We start from the raw sequence: 19,483 nt of genomic DNA on the forward strand, positions 1-19,483 counted from the left end.
AGTCCCACAGCTTGTGTTGTCTCACAGGGAGAAAACCTAAAACCTTTCGCCACTTGAACAGACTTCTATGTCTTACTGCAAAAAGCTGTGCTTGATTATGGCAAAGTTGCAATTTGCCGGTGGACAGCAAGTCCCAAAAACATCTGCATCTCCATAAAGCACACAGAGCCCATTATCTAATACTTTTTTGACAAATATCAGTTCCTTAACACCACTTTCAAATACACAAGATCACCTAGTTTGATCTACCATGATGGAAGAGAAGTCAGCCAGTCTACTCTGGCCTTGAAGCTGAAATCTCGCCTATGGCAACATCATCTGAAGAAAACCAAGAAAAGTGCCATATTTAGACCTTTACAGCAACATTAACCACATCGGTCAATTCTCTTTGGAGCTCTCAATACATCTTCAATTTATCAGGGCCCCCAGTGACTTACTTGTCCTGTAAGAGGTTTTCTCCTGTGATCAGATTTTTCCCGGACGGCGCATAGTCCCAGTACTCTTCCACAATCCCGAGGTAATAAGTTCTGGTCTTTGCTTCCACCACTGCAAACAGGCAGAGGAACCCCAGAACACAAAGGCAGCCACCATGCTGGGCGGGAGGCATTTGTAGTTGTGATTGCAAGGCTGGCAGCGGGCAGGGAGCAGCAGGATGCACCAGAGAGCTCACCCCTCCCTCCCAGCTCTCAACAAGTTATAAATAAGGAATGGACAGAGCAAAGCTCCTCCTTTTCAGCAGGTTACGACTGGGATAGGTAGAGAGCCCAGCTATGCAGAGCAGGGCTAGGGAGGAGGTTGCTGTCATGGCAGGACCTTTGCCAATCCTTTGGTGAATACATAAATTGCTCACTTACCTGTCAGGCTAGAGCTAGTTGGTGTTTTTTGGAAGTTTGGATGCTTTTTTGTCATTCTCGTCTCAGACCAGGTGGTGTGGCATGCTAGGGCGGGAATTTGGTTTGGTTGGGGTTTTTTTTGTGTGTTTTTGCCTTTCCTGTCAAATCCCTTTTTTTAATTTTTATTTAACTCTTTTACTACAGCTGAGATTTCTAAAGTTAGCATCTTGCTGCCTTCATCGGGCTTTTTTCAATGACATAACATTAGCATAACAATGACATAACAATCCAGCATTATCAGAGAGAAAGAATTTGCCAGTACCTCTCCAAGGAAGATTTTTCTGACCCGTTTATTAACATCATAAGTGATCTGAACATATTCAGTTTTCAAGTGCCCAAAATGAGGCCCCTCTTTTCAAACATTTCTGGAAATTAGAGCCCTTGCAAAGTCTTTTCATTTGGACACTTAAGAATTGAGCACACAAAGATCACCCTTTTATTAACCTTGGTAATTAATGTGCCCACGTAGCTCTCTAGAAAATCAGTCCCTCCCTTTATGGCTTAACTGCCTCAAAGATGACATTTCTATTACCGTTTTGGCAAAGTTAAGTGTAAATGTTTAAGAGTATGACCTGAAAGGGTAATCTAAACTGCTTAGGAAACATCCCCAAAGAAATCACCCAGGTGGCAAGACACTTTGCAAAATCATACTGCACTCTTACTGATTTTTAACTGGCTGAAGACATAAGAAGTTGCAGTTCTGGAGCACAACATTACTCTTGAGACTCGTTGCGAGCTTCAACAGTTGTGAAATTCCCCTTTCAGCTCCAGAACAGTCTGACCTCTTCCTGTTGAAACTAATGGTTACTCATGGCTAGGGATGTAAGAGGCTTCACAAATGAATTTGGTAGCCACAGTTTTAATGTTGTCAGTGAAGACCTCAGTGATGTGAATGTGGTTTTATGTAGCAGTTGCATGAGGTTCACCCTCTAACAAGCGACAGCAGCAACTACATGTACAATCAGGTGTGCTGAATGCCTCTTTCCATCACTGTGTGCAGGTGTCTCTGAAGTCACACAGCAAGTAACTCAAAAAGCAGGTGAGGTTCACAGCAGCTCTACTTCCAGCTACCTGAACTATGGTAGATCTCATCTAAACTAAGGGACGAGGCAGACAGACACAAAGAAGCTTTTGGTTTCTTTAGACTATGCTTTGCATCTCTTTAGCTACAAGGACTGAAAGCCCAGTATACATGCGTAAGGATACAGTCAGACAATTGCAAACGGTCAGCTTAACATAGCTGCAAAGCAAGAGTCCCTCAACTGTAAGCTTCTATCTGTACATACCATTGTTTATTATCTCAAGCCAGATAACTGATTGTCCTGGTTTAGCAGTAGCAGTCATTTTTTCTACTGGTGCAGTGCTGTGTTTTGACTTTCGACCTGGGAATAATACTGATAAAGCCGATGTTTTCAGTTGTGGGTCAGAATGTTTACTCTGACCGAGGACTTTGTGAGTCTCATGCTCCACCAGGGAGGAGGAGAAGCCAGGAGGAAGCAGGGACAGGACACCTGACCCAAACTAGCAAAAGAGGTATTCCATACCACAGCACGTCATGCCCAGGAGGTAGAACTGAGAGTTCCCGGAAGGGCTGGATCATGGCGGGGTGGGGGTGAGGTACTGGTTGGTGAGCGGTTGTATTCTCTTCCCTTGTTATTTCCTTTATCATTATTACTATTAGTGGTAGCAGCAGTGATTTATGTTATACCTTAGTTATTAAACTGTTCTTATCTCAACCCGTGGGAGCTGCATTCTTTTGATTCTCCTCCCCGTCCCTCCAGAAGCAGAGGGAAGAAAGGGGGGGGGGGGGGAAGTGGACTTCGTGGTTCTGATTTACGGCCTGGGCTTAAACCACGACAGTTCTTTTTGGCGCCCAACGTGGGGCAGGAAGGGTTGAGATAACAACAGATCAGACTGAGGCACAATGCTGATTTATGGGCTCTCAAAGTTGTTCTTTTTGATACCACAGTTTCTGTATGTTGTAGCTTGCTTGGAGCCGGTATTTGCTGTGTTAGTGTTTATCAAGTGTGGGCCTTGGGCTAAGGTTCTTGTTTCATTGTACTTTATGGTAATGGCTTGTAATACGGGCGGGCTCCGGCAGCAGGGCGGGATGGACGTGGCCGTGGACTTGTACCTGCCCGTCCCGCTGCTCTTCACCGTCCTGGCCCTCGTCCTCGCCTCCGTCTTTGTGAGGCTGCGGGGAGCTGAGGGGGAGCGGCCCCGGGAGTCGGCGGCGGCCGAAGCGGCCCGGGAGAGCGTCCCCGGGAACCAAGCGGCGGCGGGAGCGGGGCCGGAGGCCGGGAAGGAGGCGGCTGCCGAGGAGGGGAAGGAGGCGGCGGAGGAGCCGAGCCCCACGGCCGAGCCCAGCCCCGAGGCGGCCGAGAGCATTCCCTGGCAGCAGCCCGCCGAGCCCCATGAGCCTGAGCCCCAGGAGGATGCAGGAGACCCCGCAGCATTTCCCAGCAAGGCAGAGGAGGAAGATCTGGACTCGGAAAAAGAGAAGCTGGTGGTGAGAAAGCCTTCAAGCACAGCAGCTACACCAGCCCCAGTGACAAGTACAGCAGCATCATTTGAGAGTTTTGAAGGTTTTGAATGGCCTTTGGGTACCCTTGGGACCTGCCTGCTGATTGTGATGGGGATCACCATGTTGGCACACACACAGAGTGTGTTCTACCCACGACCATTTTGTCTGATCCCGAGAGTTAAGCAGAGTCAGGTTGGGGTCTTGTCTGGGTTTAGACAATACAGGGGGATAGAGAGGTTTTCCCCAAGGCTGGACAGTCATGAGTGTCACGGTGTGTGGGACAGTATGGGCGAGTATCTAATCCACTGGGCCCCTCCAGTGCTTTGGAAGCGTCGGAGATGGAAGGCAGCTGTGTGGAGTCCCCGACAACAAGTTGCAGAAACTGCTGCAGGGGAGGGTGAATTATTTTGAGCCTGATGAGCCCATCCATCAGGGCAGAGATGCAACATAGAGATGGACTCATGATCGAGGGGTGGACTTTGCAATGGGCCTCTCCTGCTCTGAAAGACTGTTACAAGAGATGGAGCCCACCATCATGGACCGAATGGACTCAGCAGCTTTATAGGGATTGGTCTGTGCACTAAGATAAGAGTGCACTGAGATGAGAGTGAGGGTATATTGAAAGTGTGGGATCTGAGCATGACGTGAATGGTATGGAATAAGGGGTGGATACTGTCCTGGTTTAGCAGTAGCAGTCATTTTTTCTACTGGTGCAGTGCTGTGTTTTGACTTTCGACCTGGGAATAATACTGATAAAGCCGATGTTTTCAGTTGTGGGTCAGAATGTTTACTCTGACCGAGGACTTTGTGAGTCTCATGCTCCGCCAGGGAGGAGGAGAAGCCAGGAGGAAGCAGGGACAGGACACCTGACCCAAACTAGCAAAAGAGGTATTCCATACCACAGCACGTCATGCCTAGGAGGTAGAACTGAGAGTTCCCGGAAGGGCTGGATCATGGCGGGGTGGGGGTGAGGTACTGGTCGGTGAGCGGTTGTATTCTCTTCCTTGTTATTTCCTTTATCATTATTACTATTAGTGGTAGCAGTAGTGATTTGTGTTATACCTTAGTTATTAAACTGTTCTTATCTCAACCCATGGGAGCTGCATTCTTTTGATTCTCCTCCCCGTCCCTCCAGAAGCAGAGGGAAGAAAGGGGGGGGGGGGGGGAAGTGGACTTCGTGGTTCTGATTTACGGCCTGGGCTTAAACCACGACACTGATGAACATTAACAAGGAGAAGTGATAGGACAATACAGATGTACAGAGATCCTGATCCTAAGAAGCAGCACCCACAGACTTCCTGATAACCTTGCTTATCTCTTTGTATTTCTGCTGCAAACCACATGCTGCCCAGCATCTCAGCCTCTCATGTCTATTTATACTTTCTTCCAAAATACTGATATTTAAGTATCATCTTTCTTTTCCATTGCTTTGTTGTGCCATTTGGTTACTCAAACGATGCCGATACTAAAAGTACTGTGATTCTAAAGGGCATAATTAGAAAGCAAAAAGGAAGACTATGACTGCAGGACAGGCAGAGGTTCTGCCAGCCAGTGGCACAGCTATCGAACATGAAACTGTGGTGGGACCGATGGACCAGGTGGTGGGCTATGAAGCTGTGGAGAAGCCAAGGTGACACTTGGAGGTTAACAGGACCTCACTGTGACCTTTGCATGGGGCCTGGGACCCTTCAGCCTCCTGCAGCCATCTGTCCTGAGCCCAGGTGAGCTACAGACTTCATCTCCTGTCACTCAAGAACCTGAGTTTACAGAACCGGGTGCCTGTTATGCAAATATTCATTGTCATAAAGTAGTAAGGATTTTGTATTTGAATAGGAAATATGCTTATTTAGCGGGTAGCATGCACTTTGACTGAAATTGTATGGAGTTCAGTTACTTAAATCAACCATTTGCATAGCAGTATTGATATTTAAAGACCAGGTACAGGGCCAGTTTCATCCAGACAGTTTTTCTATGACCTTCTGCCTGTTTGCTTTTTTATAACTAAAGAATTCTGCTATATGTTAAATACAAATAGATATATATGTGGACTTATATAGCTTAAGTGCATCAAGCTAATGGGGAATAGGAAGGAGGAGTGTCCAGTTCTGAGCTGGCACCTGACTACATTATAGTCCTAGTTTTTCTATTGCTTCTCTTGTGCCCAGGATTGGATCCGGGTTGCTTTCTTGCTGGAATAACAATTCCAAATTCAAATATGAAGTTAATTTCTTTTTCTATTGCTGTGGAAATTATTTGTGTAACAGGAATAACGTGTGGGCATTAGCACCCTAGTACTCTATATCAGCAACGTGTTGTAAGTCTGGTAAACGCCTTAGCTTGGCTTCAGCATTTACTAGATCTGGCAACTTATATACCCTTTGCATCCACACATTAACACTTAATTACCTTGTCACATCATTAAACCCAGGCACATTTACATTCCTGAGAGGTGCTGTGGGCATGACTCAGAAAAAGATGAAAGAAAGCTGTTTTGCCTCTGCATCAGGAAAATTTCTGGGAAGCTCCCGTCCAGCAGTGAGGTAATGGGATTAAGTCTGTCACTTTGTTCAGGACCCTGTCAGAAAAAAGGTTACATACTGGCTCCTCTGAGGCTTTCTGTCCCTCTGAAGGCTAAAATTAATACGTGGTTGGGTTTTGAAGTTGTGTAATGAGGAGCAATGTTCATAGGTCTGAAAGGTGAACATCTTGAGTACCTGTTTGTGAATGAACCCTGAAACATCACCAGTGGAGCTTTTTTTTAAGCACATCAGAAATTATGGCAATAATTATCTTAAGTCAATCCACTAAACCCAGACTTGAGCCAGCTAATGTTAGTCAGTTAACTAGAATACTTGAGTTAACCTTGTGTTGGTCATAAGGTCAGTGAAGAGAGATGTTGGATGCGCTGATCTTCTGCAGTTCCTTGAAATTAGGTGACATGAATTCACAGATGAGCACTTTATTCAGGCTGCCTACTACTGAAACCCAGCTTATGTTCTCCATTGAGCAGGCCATGAGTTGATGTTCAAGACTGACTACGCTGTTCCCTCTGCTTCTTCTTGATAGCAGCAGTGTTCCCATTCATAGACACTCCTTCCTGGTCTCTGCTATGTTGGTTTGTGTGTTCACTGCAATCCAGGTTGGGCAATTAGTCTGCCTGTTTCCAGCATAAGGTTACCCTTAGCTGGTATTGCCACCAATATGGAGCTCTGTCTGTAGTGACCATCCTAAGGTGACAAAGAGTGTCTGTGGTAAATCTGGGAACTGAGTTACACTCTCATAAGTTTCACACCAGTCTTTTAACCAAGCCATAGTCTTCATTCATCAGTTTCCCAACATTCTTCAGCCACAAACACATATTAAAGACAAAAGCCTCACAGTACATCTCTGAAAAACTATTTCTATTACACTTTCTAATAATTTTCTGTGTTGCAGCAGTAGTGAGCAGAAAGTAAACCTCCTGTTATAGTCTTGGACAGTCACACAAGGTGTACCTGAACTACTTTGGTCTTTTGAGTTCACACTGGTAGGTTGGAAATCTCAAAAAACAGGTGCTCTCCAAGGCATCCACCACTTCTATCTGCAATTCTGGATAGGACTTTGATGAGAAAGGTTTCCTCGGCATACACAGCACTTCCCAGGAGCAGTCCAAGTCTGAGCGCTGAAACTGTTGGAGATGGAAAGACAAAAAAGCTGCTGTAATGCCAAGAATAACAAGACTCTGCAGTCAGTGAGGATACTGAAGAGCAACTGTAGCCCGTATTAAAGGTTGCCCAGTGTGGAACTGACTCACATCTGCCCAGAAGTCTTTGTGGCAGGATGGAGACTGAACCCAGCCCTCCAGATTCCCACATTGGAGCCCACATGGCTCCCCACCACTGCCTTCCAGCCATTTGGGATCAATGCATTGACCCAGCTCAAGGCCACAATTGGGCATTTACCACAATGGTTGTCTGGAGATCATTAGAGGAGAACAATTTTCTCTGCACATCTCTGTGCAGACACTCTACTTGCAGAACAGCTGCTTTGATACATGACCACTTGTGGACAAACCTTAAGCCAAGGTGTGAAATGGAATGTAAAATGCTATAACAGAAGCAGCCCACAGGTCCTTTCTTTTCCTTCACTGGTTTGAGCCAAAATCCTATACGCCATACCAACACAAAGGACAATACTGTAGCTGAATTCGGACTTCAGAGAAAGTAATTATATATTGGAAAATAAAGACACTTAAATTCAAAGATTGTAAATAACGAGAAGGAAGGCATTTAACAGTGTACTGAAAGGAGCTGCAAGTTTGAAGAGATTATACTAAATTGCCAAATAGGCTGGGCAAGTGAAATGTGTTCAGCCACAAAAGCCATTAAAGCAAAGCTAAAAAAGGGAAGTTTTGATCCTAATTAAGAGAAGCTTCTTGCGTGTGGTAACTCATCTGCACTGCTAAAACAAGGCTAATACCTCAACAGAACTTCAAGGTACATTATTTATGGGTTTCAGTGTTGCTGCCCATTGTAGTTCCTAACAAACTTGAAAGAGCTTAACATTACATCATCTCTATGGGGCAGAATGTGTTCATTAACCCTATTATGCAAATAAGGAAAGAGGAAGGTTAGGTAATGTCCAAGTGCTCTCACAGTAAGGCAGCCTGGTCTCCTGGCTCTTCATCCAGCACTGAAAGCATGGTGACAGCCCTCCTACCCCATCACGTCCCTTCTGAGCATGAAGGTGGTAGAGACCATGGTCTCTTTGGACTTCCACTTTGTGGGAGGGATGCTGTGATCCAGTTGCATGGCAAAACCCTTTTGCAACCACTTTTGATGCCTTCTAGCTGGAAGGCCAGTGTTAAGGTCCACCGCAGCTCTACGCTGAACCGCTCCACTGCCGGCCCAGCCTCCTCCAGCCACTCTATGGGCATCATGGGATCCTCTTCCATCATGTTTCGCAGCACTGACCTACTTACTCTAGAGGAAATGTGGCCTTTTTGTTTTCCTCCTATGAGATCATTGCCCCATTTTCTCTATGGGTCAATAGGGGAGTTGTGCTAAGAAATCCCAACACTGGAAAACTAACCAGGACTATACAAGCAGGTAGCAGAAGGGAAGGTATAGAGCATTGCAGGAAGATAAGAAAGAAGTGATGTGATTGCATCTGCACAAATGGCTTTCAAAGAGCTGCAAACTCACCTCTGCCAGGCAAGCCATTCCCAAGAGAGTTATAAACTTGCAAATGCCCTGCAGGCATGTGGCACTTTGCTTGGGGTCTGCTGATTAAATGGGTGTTCTGTGCAGTGCAGGAGATAACAGAAGTTACTTGCTGTCTAGACCACTTCCGTCCAGTTTCTCTGCCTGAAAAGCAGAAAGTGGGGAAAATGTCATGACCTTGTGGAAGCCTGGATGATTGCCTACAGTGAAATGGTGTGATTTATGGGATCTGCAGATGACTGCCAACACTTCCAGTGTCTTTCATCTGCGTCTATGAAGCTTTGCAATAAAGAGCAGCCCTACAGCTCTTAAGTGACTCTGTTGCTTCCTAGTTGAGAAAGCCTATGTTACAACCAGAGTGCCATTCCTGGAATGGAAAACTTTCAGGTCTGGTATAAAGAAGGAAAATAATTTCTACAGAATTAAAAATTCCATAGTCTATGAAAAAACTCTCTCCCTTCTATCAACCCATTTATCATTTTAAGAGCTTGCTGTGGTCTTCCAAAACATAATAGGAGTTCATTTTATCATTCTGGGTTAGTAGTGAGTCATATATAGTCCCTAGCCCAGCTTTTGTCCAGTCTCTCCTTTCCACTGCTAAGTACCAACCTGGGAAATGCAAAGCGTCTTTGGTTTAACAGGGACATGCAGGAGACAAGATAACTGTAAGACCTCAGGGATTAGTCAGGGCTCTTAGCATCTTTCTTTACAAGTAATGGCTTGTGAACACTGTGGCAGGGATCCAGTTTGGTAAACCCACACCATCGTGCAACACTCAGACGCAGGTTCCCCCTCAAAAGGGTTATGAAGTGAAAGGCAGAATAATGCAAATGTAGCTGCACCACCCTTGGGTGTTTCTGCACTGAAGCCCACTTACATTTCTGAACCCAGGACAGTCACCCTGGCTTTGCCTGGTCACAGTGATGCCAACACGGGATCAGCAGAACCTCCCAGGCCAAGTTAGTAGTTTGAATGGGAGACTTCATGAATCACAGCGCCTGAAATGCTTCCTCCAACTCCTGCAGGATTCGGGGCAGATCACACAGGTCCACAGTCTGTATGTTTTGGAAGTAAAAAGCAGACATCACTTGGGCACCTGAGAAAACAGCCTGAGCCTCAGAAGTGCTGAGCAACCTCCAGTGGAAGAAACATGATTTCAGCTGACTAACTGTAAGCACTCAGCCTTGCTTCTCCTCATGTGTGCTCATCTGCAAAGTGGGGATCATTATACCTGACTCCCTCTCCAGGTATTTGGAAGCTCATTTAGCTAATGCTTGTCAAGCATTTCAACATCTTCAGATGAAAGGAGGCGCAGATAGGCAAAGCATTGCTATTACTATGTATTATTTCTATTGTGCAAGTAGACATGAAAGCAGTAAGGGTGATGATTACTTGCTTCCTTTACAAGTGGCAAGACACAGTGCAAATACACAGACAGGGACCCACCCTGCCCTGCAGTGATCCTAATCTTACCAGCCAGATAAACCAGACAAAGAGTGAGGAAAGGAGCACAAACCCAGAGAAAAGCAAAGCATGCAGTCACTTCCCACACACAGGTTTGGGTTTATTTTTGCAACAGCTCCTTTTTAAAAGCACCCTGGTAGACAAAACCCACAACATCACTGTTCTGGGGTGTTTAAAAATCACAACTCAGGCTCTCAAAATAAGGAGGAGTTTCTTACCAAAGATAGTAAATATTGATTCTCCATATTTATCCCGATTTTCGAGCAGATCAAGCTTTTTCTCTGCAGCCACAAGGACTGAAAATGTTTCACTCATTGATAAAAAGCCAAAATTCTCAAAGAACAAGTTGAAGTATTTGGGTACATGAGACAAATTCCCAGCAGTAGCAGGTTGCTGTCAATCAGCTGCTCAGCAGGAAGATGAGCATGGGCTTGGTGGCAGCTCATCCCTCTCCACTCCCAGGCACCCAGTGAGTGTCTCACAATTAGTTTTCATTCTCCCCAGGGTGCCAGGGGCTGGGTGCACACCACAAAGAAGTTTACATTCAGTGATGAGATGCTCTGCAGTAATTTGTTCCTTTATCTAGTGCATGGCTAGACAGGCAGATGGATAGAGGAGTAAGAAAACCAAGTGGCTCCCAGCCAGATGCTGAAGCAGCTCACGTGTGGCTGCAGAAGAGCTGGTGCTGACTCAGTGGAAAGGGTGTGAAGCATAACCATGGCCAGCAGTGTAGCGGGACTGGGGTGCTCTGGGGTGAGATGTGCCCATCTGAGCGCATCTTCACCACAACTCACATCTTCAGAGTGTGAAGGTTCATGGGGGCTGATCCAGGGCCAGGGAGTGCCAGGCTAGCAGTCAGGCACCTGCATCCCTCACCTCCTCCAGGGACAGTTTCAGCCCCATCAGTGAAGGGAGGTTGTAGCTGGATCTGCAACATCCTGGGTGAATCCAGCAGCCACTGACCCTTCCTCTGGCTGCTGTATGAAACCTTGACTTTCTTGTTTCCTTTTTCCCCAAGGAAAAGCATGCAGTTCATTTAACATCATCTAGTGAACATCAACTGTATTTTTGTGGGTGAGCTTACCGTGGGATGAGGATGCCTGACACAAGCTACCACCAGACACAAGTCTTTCGTCCTTGCTCCCTCTAATGGCCACAGACATCATGTTTCACTGCCTCGTTGTGCTGTCGGCAGGGTGCGAGACAGGCACAAAGCCCCAGCGTTGCACAGGATGAGATGTGCCTGCCGGAGGAGGCCTTCCAGGTTGTTATTTATTTGATGTGTGTGGTCCCATCTCTCACCTCGCTCTTTTACAATCCTGTCTCCACCCGGTATCTTCCCTCTTAACACTTCCCTGTGTTCTTGTTTTTCTTTCCAGCCTCTGGAGACCTGTTGTCGTTGCAGAGTTAATGCACGTCCTGCCCTTAGTTCAGTTTATGCCCACACCCTGACATACAGAATGGATTACACCACCGAGGAATGGCAGCAGTGTGTGCTGGACTGTTTGTTGTCTTTTTAAGTGTAGTTTCTTGATGTCTTCCTCATAAAAGATGTGGAGGAGCTGTGGACTCAAGCCAGTTCTGCTACAGGAACCAGGGACCAAACTCTGCTGCAAATGTGACCACAGTGCTCAATGCAAAGGTCTGAACACACCAGTGCTGTGCTGCTGTCCTCTCTAGTGGATCACAGTCCTTCAAAGAGCCACACAACTTCCAGAGGTCATCTGGTCCAACGCCCCTTCTCTAGGAAGGCCACTTACCCAGGACCAGTCCCCTTATGGCTTTTGAGTATTTGCAAGGATGGACATGATATATCTCCAAGGATGGAGACAGGCAGTTCACACCTTTTCAGAAAGGACCTTTTGGTATCTTATTTTAGACAACAAAGATATCTGCAGCCCACCCTCCTCAACATCCTCTCACACTCAAAAAAGCCTTGACAGTGCCTCCTAGAGGACATAGGATCAGAAAAGTATGAACAGTTTGAAGATGGAGATGGCTTCATTTCTGGGAAAATTTGGTGATGTGTTTATCTGTGATATTGCACAGACAATCCTTTTCAGAAACCCAGGCAGTGCTAAGACATTTCCAAAGGCACTTCCCACACTGGGAAATATTGCCCTAATTGCCTTGGATCCTTCTGCTACACAACACTTGGAGATTTAAAACCCTATTCTGTCCCACAGTGGGCCCAAACTAACAACTTCAGCGTCAACCAGGGGATGGATTGCCCTTTCTTCAACCAGCCATCATCAGCTGGTAAAAAACATTAGGATCTGAGGACCAGACGTATTTTCAAAGGCTTATCCAATTTTTCCCATGTATCGGTTTCTCTGATACAGGCAAAGTAAGTAGGAAGTACTTTTAGTAGCAAGCAATAATTCTGGCTACAAACCTGGCCTCATGTACATGTTTGGAACGCGACAGCTACGCACATATAACCAGTATTGATGTTCCTTTTGTTCTTCTGGCACAAATCCATCTGGGGCTGGTTAATGAGAGGACAGTGCGCCCTGCAATAACAAAACACAATGATTGCTTCTAACCTCTCAGCTCTTGCCCTCCTCTCTCATTCTAGTGGGAGTTGCTGCTCCAGGTGCCTCAGCCTTGCACAGGAGTTTTAAATCTCTCACAGGATATCTGATGAAGCCACACATCTCCCAGTCTGACCAAAACCACCACCCTGGAACACAGAAACCTTCCCTTCTGACAGTGTCAAACAGCTCTAACAAATACAATGAGCCGTTTTTGATGAAATCTCTGGGTTTCAGGGTATTTCCAGCAAATACTGAAGGCTTCCTGAGAGACTTCAGGGCAGGTTAGGACGGGAGGATAGAAGAGGTGTGCACTAGAAGAAGTAACAGTTCTTCCTTTTGGTCAGATGCACAAGGACGTTTTCTGGTGGGTACTGTTGTTAGCTCCTAATTCACCTGCCCCCTGAGCACATACTTGGACAAACCCCAGTGACAAAACACAGGGATGAGAAATGCCTTTCAGCCAAAACCAGACAGAAGTGTTGCACGAAACCAGCAAAATGAAAGCACAAACCTCTAATTATTTTAATATTGGATAGTGACAGTGTTCTGTGTTGGGAACACAAACAACCTTTGGCCACAGGTCATGGTTCACTGACATCTTTGAAAACAGTGGGGCTGGCACAGTGCTGTCCCTGGACAAAACACTCAGTTAATGAAATAAAATGAGCTTTGCAATAAATCAGGTGGACATACATACACACAAGCAATGGATAATACTTTGCTGGATGGGCAGAGCTCACCAGGTGTTATTTCAGCACCATTCCCCCTCATGTCAGAAGGTGATTTTGCAGAGCATTGGCTGTGTAGCCTTGGGATAGAATCATAGAATAGTTAGGGTTGGAAAGGGCCGTAAGATCATGTAGTTCCAACCCCCTTGCCATGGACAAGGACATCTCGCAATAAACCGGGATGCCTCAGGCTCACAGAGTCATTGGTAACCACGGGGTTTATTCCCCAAGGGATGTCTCCTGGTAGTGTCGCTAGTGTCCCCAGAGACAATGAAGTGTGTGCTGCCATAGAAGGGGAAACCTGTGCTCAGCAGGATGCCATCTCAGGGAGGAGATAGGGGGTCTATATATCTAGGAGACAGGGCTATACATCAAAAGGAGAGAAAAGGGAAAAGAAAGAAGGAAAAATAATTGGAAAAATAGGTAAAATTGAAGAGAAGAAAAGATCCATGTATGTGACATTTAAGTTATGAAGTGCATGTCAGCACTGTGTACTAGGGCCATCCGTGTGAGATGGTACCATGCAGTGAATATATTCGTAAATGAAGTCCAGTACAACTTCCATTCCAACTCTTCAGACTCATATATAGTCTTAATACAGGTGCCATAACCTGCACCGCTCAATTATTCAGTGTTATTTTTTATACCTGTCTCTGATCTGAGTCAAGTCATCTTCCTGGGAGCTCTTGCCTTACAATCAGCTCTCTGTTGGCTGGCATTGTAAGGGTCTGCAACACTCTGGATAAAGGAAAACCTGAATAACACTGATGCTACCATTGCCACCTTGATGTTTGTACCATAACAGGGCATCTGCTCACTCCTGGATACACGTAGGCATGTTAACCTGGGTACCTGTTGCAGGGAGAGCCAGCTGGGGCTTCAAGGCAGGTTGTCTGCAATGCTCATGAACCTTCTCAGAGCCAGCCCATCTCAGAAAAAGCCTCCTAAGAGCAGATTGCTTCATGATTCTTTCTTAAGAGAATCACCCTCCCTTTCTCTCAGCTGAAGAAAACATCAACAGCAAAGAGTCACAGGAAACAGCAGCAAGAGGTAATTCGTGTCATGGTGCCAACATGGAATACATTAAATTGAGTGGAGTGTCACTGAGCATTTGGTGTACAGTTTTGACTTCAGAGGAACCACTTAAGATTTATACTAGAATAAATGAGAGCAGAGCTGCCTGGCTCCTTTTACACAGCACATCAAAAGGGCATTTTCTTGTTAGTGCACTGCAGCTGCGCTCCAAATGCGGCAGATCAATTAATAGAGTAAGTGGGCAGGTAGATATGCCCTTCAGAAACCTGCACGGTGCTCTAATTCTTCAGTTTCTAACTCACATATTGCACTACCAAGGGAAGTTGTAGGGCTGGAATAGTTTTCATTTCTAGCACAATGAACATGATTTTTCACATATTTCTACTCTCAGTACCTGTGCTACTATGTGCAACTGGAAAATTAATAAAGAGTTTATGGCTACAAGGATAGAGATGAAAGGAGGACCAGAACAGATGTACAGTAAGTCAATATAATCAGGAGGCATTGACCAGTGGAACACAAAATGCTTTCATTGCCTTCGAAGTCAATATTGCAGAGGGAAAAATAGATGTACACAATCACATACACTCAGCTTAGCCACTGAACAGTTCACAGACAAAATTCAGGGTTTCTAAGTGTTTTGGAGCTTGAGTGGTTTTTTTGGTTTGGGGCGTTCTGGGTTTTTTTTTTTCCATTTCTTTAGGATTTATCTATCACTTCAGGGAAACAGGTGGTTGTCAGGCCCTGGGATTTTAATACAGACTTCCATTTTGCTCTTCTTTCTCGCATTCTTTCTGTACCTCACAATAAGCAGCTTCTAATTCAGACCTCATCAAAGACTGGATATAGACCCTACTCAGTAATGAGCAATTCTAAACATATTCTTGAAGCAGTAAGAAAATTGTGTTTAACACTAATACTAACACTAATGAAGTGTCCATTTCTCTCACTAGGAATAAATGCAACCTGGGATTACATCTACCTCATGGACATCCTAAGTCATGTATACATGGCTATACAACCAATCTTTTGTAGTGACATTAAAGACTGAAAATGTGACATGGCAAGGTGGAGAGTGGAATATTTTGTGTCTTTGCATTCACTCACATGCCCCTTTCATTAATGTTTTTGTGGTCAAGTCATCCTTTCTTCTGGATTTTGAAAACAAGGCAACAGCAGGTGCCTTCCAGAGGGGAGTGTTTATGCTTTCAGTTTAAGACAGGGATCTGAGCATATTCCCAGCATGACTTGGGCAGAATCTAACCTACCAACTAACAGATATGATTATATGGTTTTGTGTTTGAACATATTTCAATGGTTATTATTATCAACATTTTCTACAAACGAAAGACCCCTTTTCCTCAGTAGGAGACAACACCCAGTTTAATTTTGATGTTTCTTCATACTCTTCATTGTGTTTTTAATTTCTTGGCCCATCCTTAGTGCCTCTTCTACCTCTCTCTTCTTCTCTGCTAGAGTGAGTCTTCATTTCCCTTCCATCCTCCTACTCTCTCCTCCTTGGAGCTGTGTTTTTCTTTCCTTGCTTCCTCCCTTGGTCACACCTCTCCCTTCTCTCCAGCCATTCTGCCCTTCTCTCTCTTTTTTCCACTGTCTTACCAAGAATTTTCTTTCCCTCCCTTCCTCCCCACTCTCCGCACTCAGCGCTCCCATGCTTTGCAGCAAACTCAGTGCTGAACTCTAACAGCCACAACCCCATTGTGCAGAAGATGATGCCACACCAAAGGCTTTTCCATGCCACCACCTCGTGTTTCAACCCCTTGCACCACCGCCATCTCCTGCCTTTCCTCTTCTGCCAAACTGCATGGCTGAAATGATTGCAGCAGTAAAAAGGTCTCTGCTGCTCCAAGCTGTGTGTCCTGGGGGGCCAAGGCATTGACCACTGGAACACTGCCTGAAAGTAATCGATAGCACTGGGTGGCACGCCAACCTCCCGCTGGCCAACCAGGGGTAACGTGGGGTATTTCCTAATTCTCTGAAGAGCAACAGCTATTTGTTTAAAAGAGGCCATCACTCGAAAACATCGCTGTGCCTCCCTCAGACTGCCACTCTCCAAGAGAGAAGAGCTGGAAAGCCTGAAGCCAGCTGCTGGGAACTGGAGCTTGGAGGCCAACTTAGACCTGTGTAGAAGGTAAGCAAAGATATTTATATGCTTCCCTCAGCATTAAAAAGCGAATCTTCCTAAAACTCTAGTTGAAAGTTAGAAGCTTTCTCTAGCCACCTTGCTTAACGAAGCTGTAGAAAGTGCTCTTTTTTTGCTGAATTAATAAAGTGTATTGAGTGCTTGTGGCAATCCAGAGTGTTTTCCTAAGCTGTAATAACAGTCGGATCCTCTGATGTGCATAGGTAGTAAAGCAGCATTGATTGTGGTGGTAGAGGCTCTTACTAGGTCTGGTGATTGATGTTTAGTTAAGTTCTCCTTGCAGTTTGAAGTGGTATTGGGATAGGTCAGAGAGAATGGGCTGTTAACCCCTGTTCTTCCAGCCAAAGCAGCGTCATGTTGCTTTGTACCGGGCGAGAACCAAGCCCTCTGGCTATGTATGAAAGATGCAGAAGAGAGTTTATAACTCACCTACAAGACTTAGCTTTTATAGAAGGAGGCCAGGCTGTGCCTGTGCTTGTTTGCTTCTCTCTGGGGAGGGGAAATAGGTGAGATTAGGCAAGCACATGGAAAAGCAAAGCTGGAATGAGACAGGAAAGCAAACAGGCAAAAGCCAGTGTAAAAAATTAACAAATGCATTGGGTACCTGAGAGGAAGATGGGTGAAATATCCAATATTCTTTCCCTTTCCCCTCCACTCCTTCCCTGCTTCATGTTTCCATTGCACATTGTTGGTCTGCTTAGATTATTATCTGTTTGAGCTGGGGCTTTTTCCAGTGGCTTGCAAAATGCCCTACCCAGTTTTGAGCACTATAAACAATAGGTAATGACCATAAATCAAGAAGCATCTCTGTTAAAAATGTTCCCTTCTGGAACAGTTTCACACCAGTTAACTTGCTTTAAAGCTGGATTAAAAAGCATGATGCGACTGTAAAGTGCTCAGAAAAAAAAGCTATCTAAGCACAGTGCTGTTATTAAACCTGCAGCAGCAGACAACAATGCAAATTTATTACTATAGAAGAGCAAACTCAAGTCTCTGGCAGTCTCAGCTACCTTACAACAATATATGGCATCCCGTAAAGTCTTTCTGCTTTCCCTCTGAGTTACAGAGGTCTGAGGACAATGGTCTGCCTTCATGACTTACCACACCTCCTGCTGTCTTTGTTCTGTCAATGAAGCTGGTTTCAGCCTGCCTCTGGCTTTCTCAAATGTCTTCATGCTGTCTTTCACCTGGGCTTTTTTGCTTGGGAACCCAACCTTGATTGACTCCTATACTCCCAACCTGCTTAATACCTTTTCAACACCAACTTCTGTCACAAAACTTTCAGGATTAGGCAATGCACATGACTAAATTGAGGGATATTTCGCTGTTTGCTGCCTTTGTTATTACAAAAACTGCTTGCATGTGGCAAGCATAGCATTTGTGCGTGCATGGCTGCATGTGTATGTGTGTAACACATGTTCTGAAATGGTGTGTGTCCAGATCATCTTCCTTCTCTTATATTTTGTATCTTGTGCATGGGAGACCAAAGCCTCTGTCATAAACTGTCAGCTTTCTATGAGGACAGAAACACACAGATTGATATTTGGCATTTTTATGTATTTGAAAGCCTTGAGCTGGAGTGATGTTTTTACTATGATAAAGCATCATGAAGAAGTTGTGATCAGTTTGTGCCATGAAGTTAGTGGCAGTCTAAAAGTTCAATGATCTCTTACCCAGAAGTCTGAAATTTCCAACCTGACATGAAGAAATAGCTGCTGATCCATTTTTGTGCTCATCAGCCTTTTCTCTTTGGCTGTAGGTCACAGTGTAGGTGCAGTATGAGCTGAGGTTGCTCACTTTGGTGAAGAGGGCTCTAATAGCAGCCTACAACAAACTTGTAAGGGAGTGACAGAGGTGATGGAGTGGTGGAAGAGCATGGGAGCAACAGCCATGTTTACAGCTTGGAAGATTCAGATTGGACATAAGGAAAGACTTTTTCACCAGGAGGCTGAGGCAGCTCTGCGACAGATCACCCAGAGGGGTGTTATTAGCTCCATCTTTGGGGGGGTTCAAAGGTCAGTGACACAAAGCCATGGCTGGCGCAGTGACCTAGTGTTGGGAGTAGTGCTGCTTTCAGCCGGAGATAGGACTGGAGGCCTCTTCCAACGATTTATTATTTATGTTGATTCTTGATTTTAAAAGAACCTTACTGCTGTGAAATAATAACCTGCTGTTTTATACGTTATGGGAGATCTCTGAAAATGAGTTGGGATGGCTTCGTGACTTGCTCTTAGCAAATAGGATTGGACATGTTTCCAGTTTTTCAGATATTTGAGGGTGGGTGCCAAACAGTCATATAACCAACAGTCTTATCTATCCTTATGTGCAGAGTAAGCATGTCATAGAAAACAGTAATGAAAGTTTCTGCAGGTCTTGCTGACAGTGTATTTTTGACTGAAATAGAGAAAATGCAGCTGGTGGGGCCCTGGCAAGGCTCCTCGTGCTGCTCCAGCACCAAGGCAGGTTGAATGGTTTTATGGCATTCCTGGCAGTCTTCTGCTTTTCCAGACCTTCAGTGCAGGAGATGACATCAAATCAGCTTCCCAAGGCAGTGGTCCTAGACAACCTGGTGCATCCACCTCTCCTTCCACCCTTAGCCCCATCATGAAGTCTGCTAGCCAGGGTATCAGTTTGTGCATCCATGGTTTTGTTACTGAGTCTCCCAGTTGTCCATTAAAACTAAAACAAAACTCTCTGTTCATTTCATACCAACACATGTTTAGTCCTGGCAAATTTGAATAAATTCAATTAAACATTCCAGTTTTTAATAATTCCACTTTAAATAAAGTCTCTGAAGGGAACAGGCTCTGTAGAACAGGATTATCTGTGCCTTAACTGGAACATTTCTTGCTTGAAAACTGACCCTTCTTTCATGAAAGAAGAAAACTGCTGAAACCCCGTGCTCCCTGTGCTGCAGTAACCCAAACCTCTCTGCATCTT

At 45.2% G+C, this 19,483-nt stretch overlaps 1 protein-coding gene across 1 annotated transcript in view; it reads right to left on the reverse strand.

Annotated features, from left to right (window-relative positions):
- Positions 1-607, reverse strand: part of HEPHL1 (hephaestin like 1) — a gene marked incomplete at both ends in the record, with an annotated part of 32,459 nt that extends 31,852 nt beyond the window's left edge. Inside the window, one exon of the mRNA XM_080613571.1 lies at positions 438-607. Within this exon, the coding sequence (XP_080469697.1) occupies positions 438-607 (170 nt within the window). The remainder of the gene's footprint in view (positions 1-437) is intronic.
- Positions 608-19,483: the final 18,876 nt, after the last annotated feature.

This window comes from Psittacula echo (genome assembly GCF_963264785.1).
Source record: "Psittacula echo genome assembly, chromosome: 3".
NCBI lineage: Eukaryota > Metazoa > Chordata > Aves > Psittaciformes > Psittacidae > Psittacula > Psittacula echo.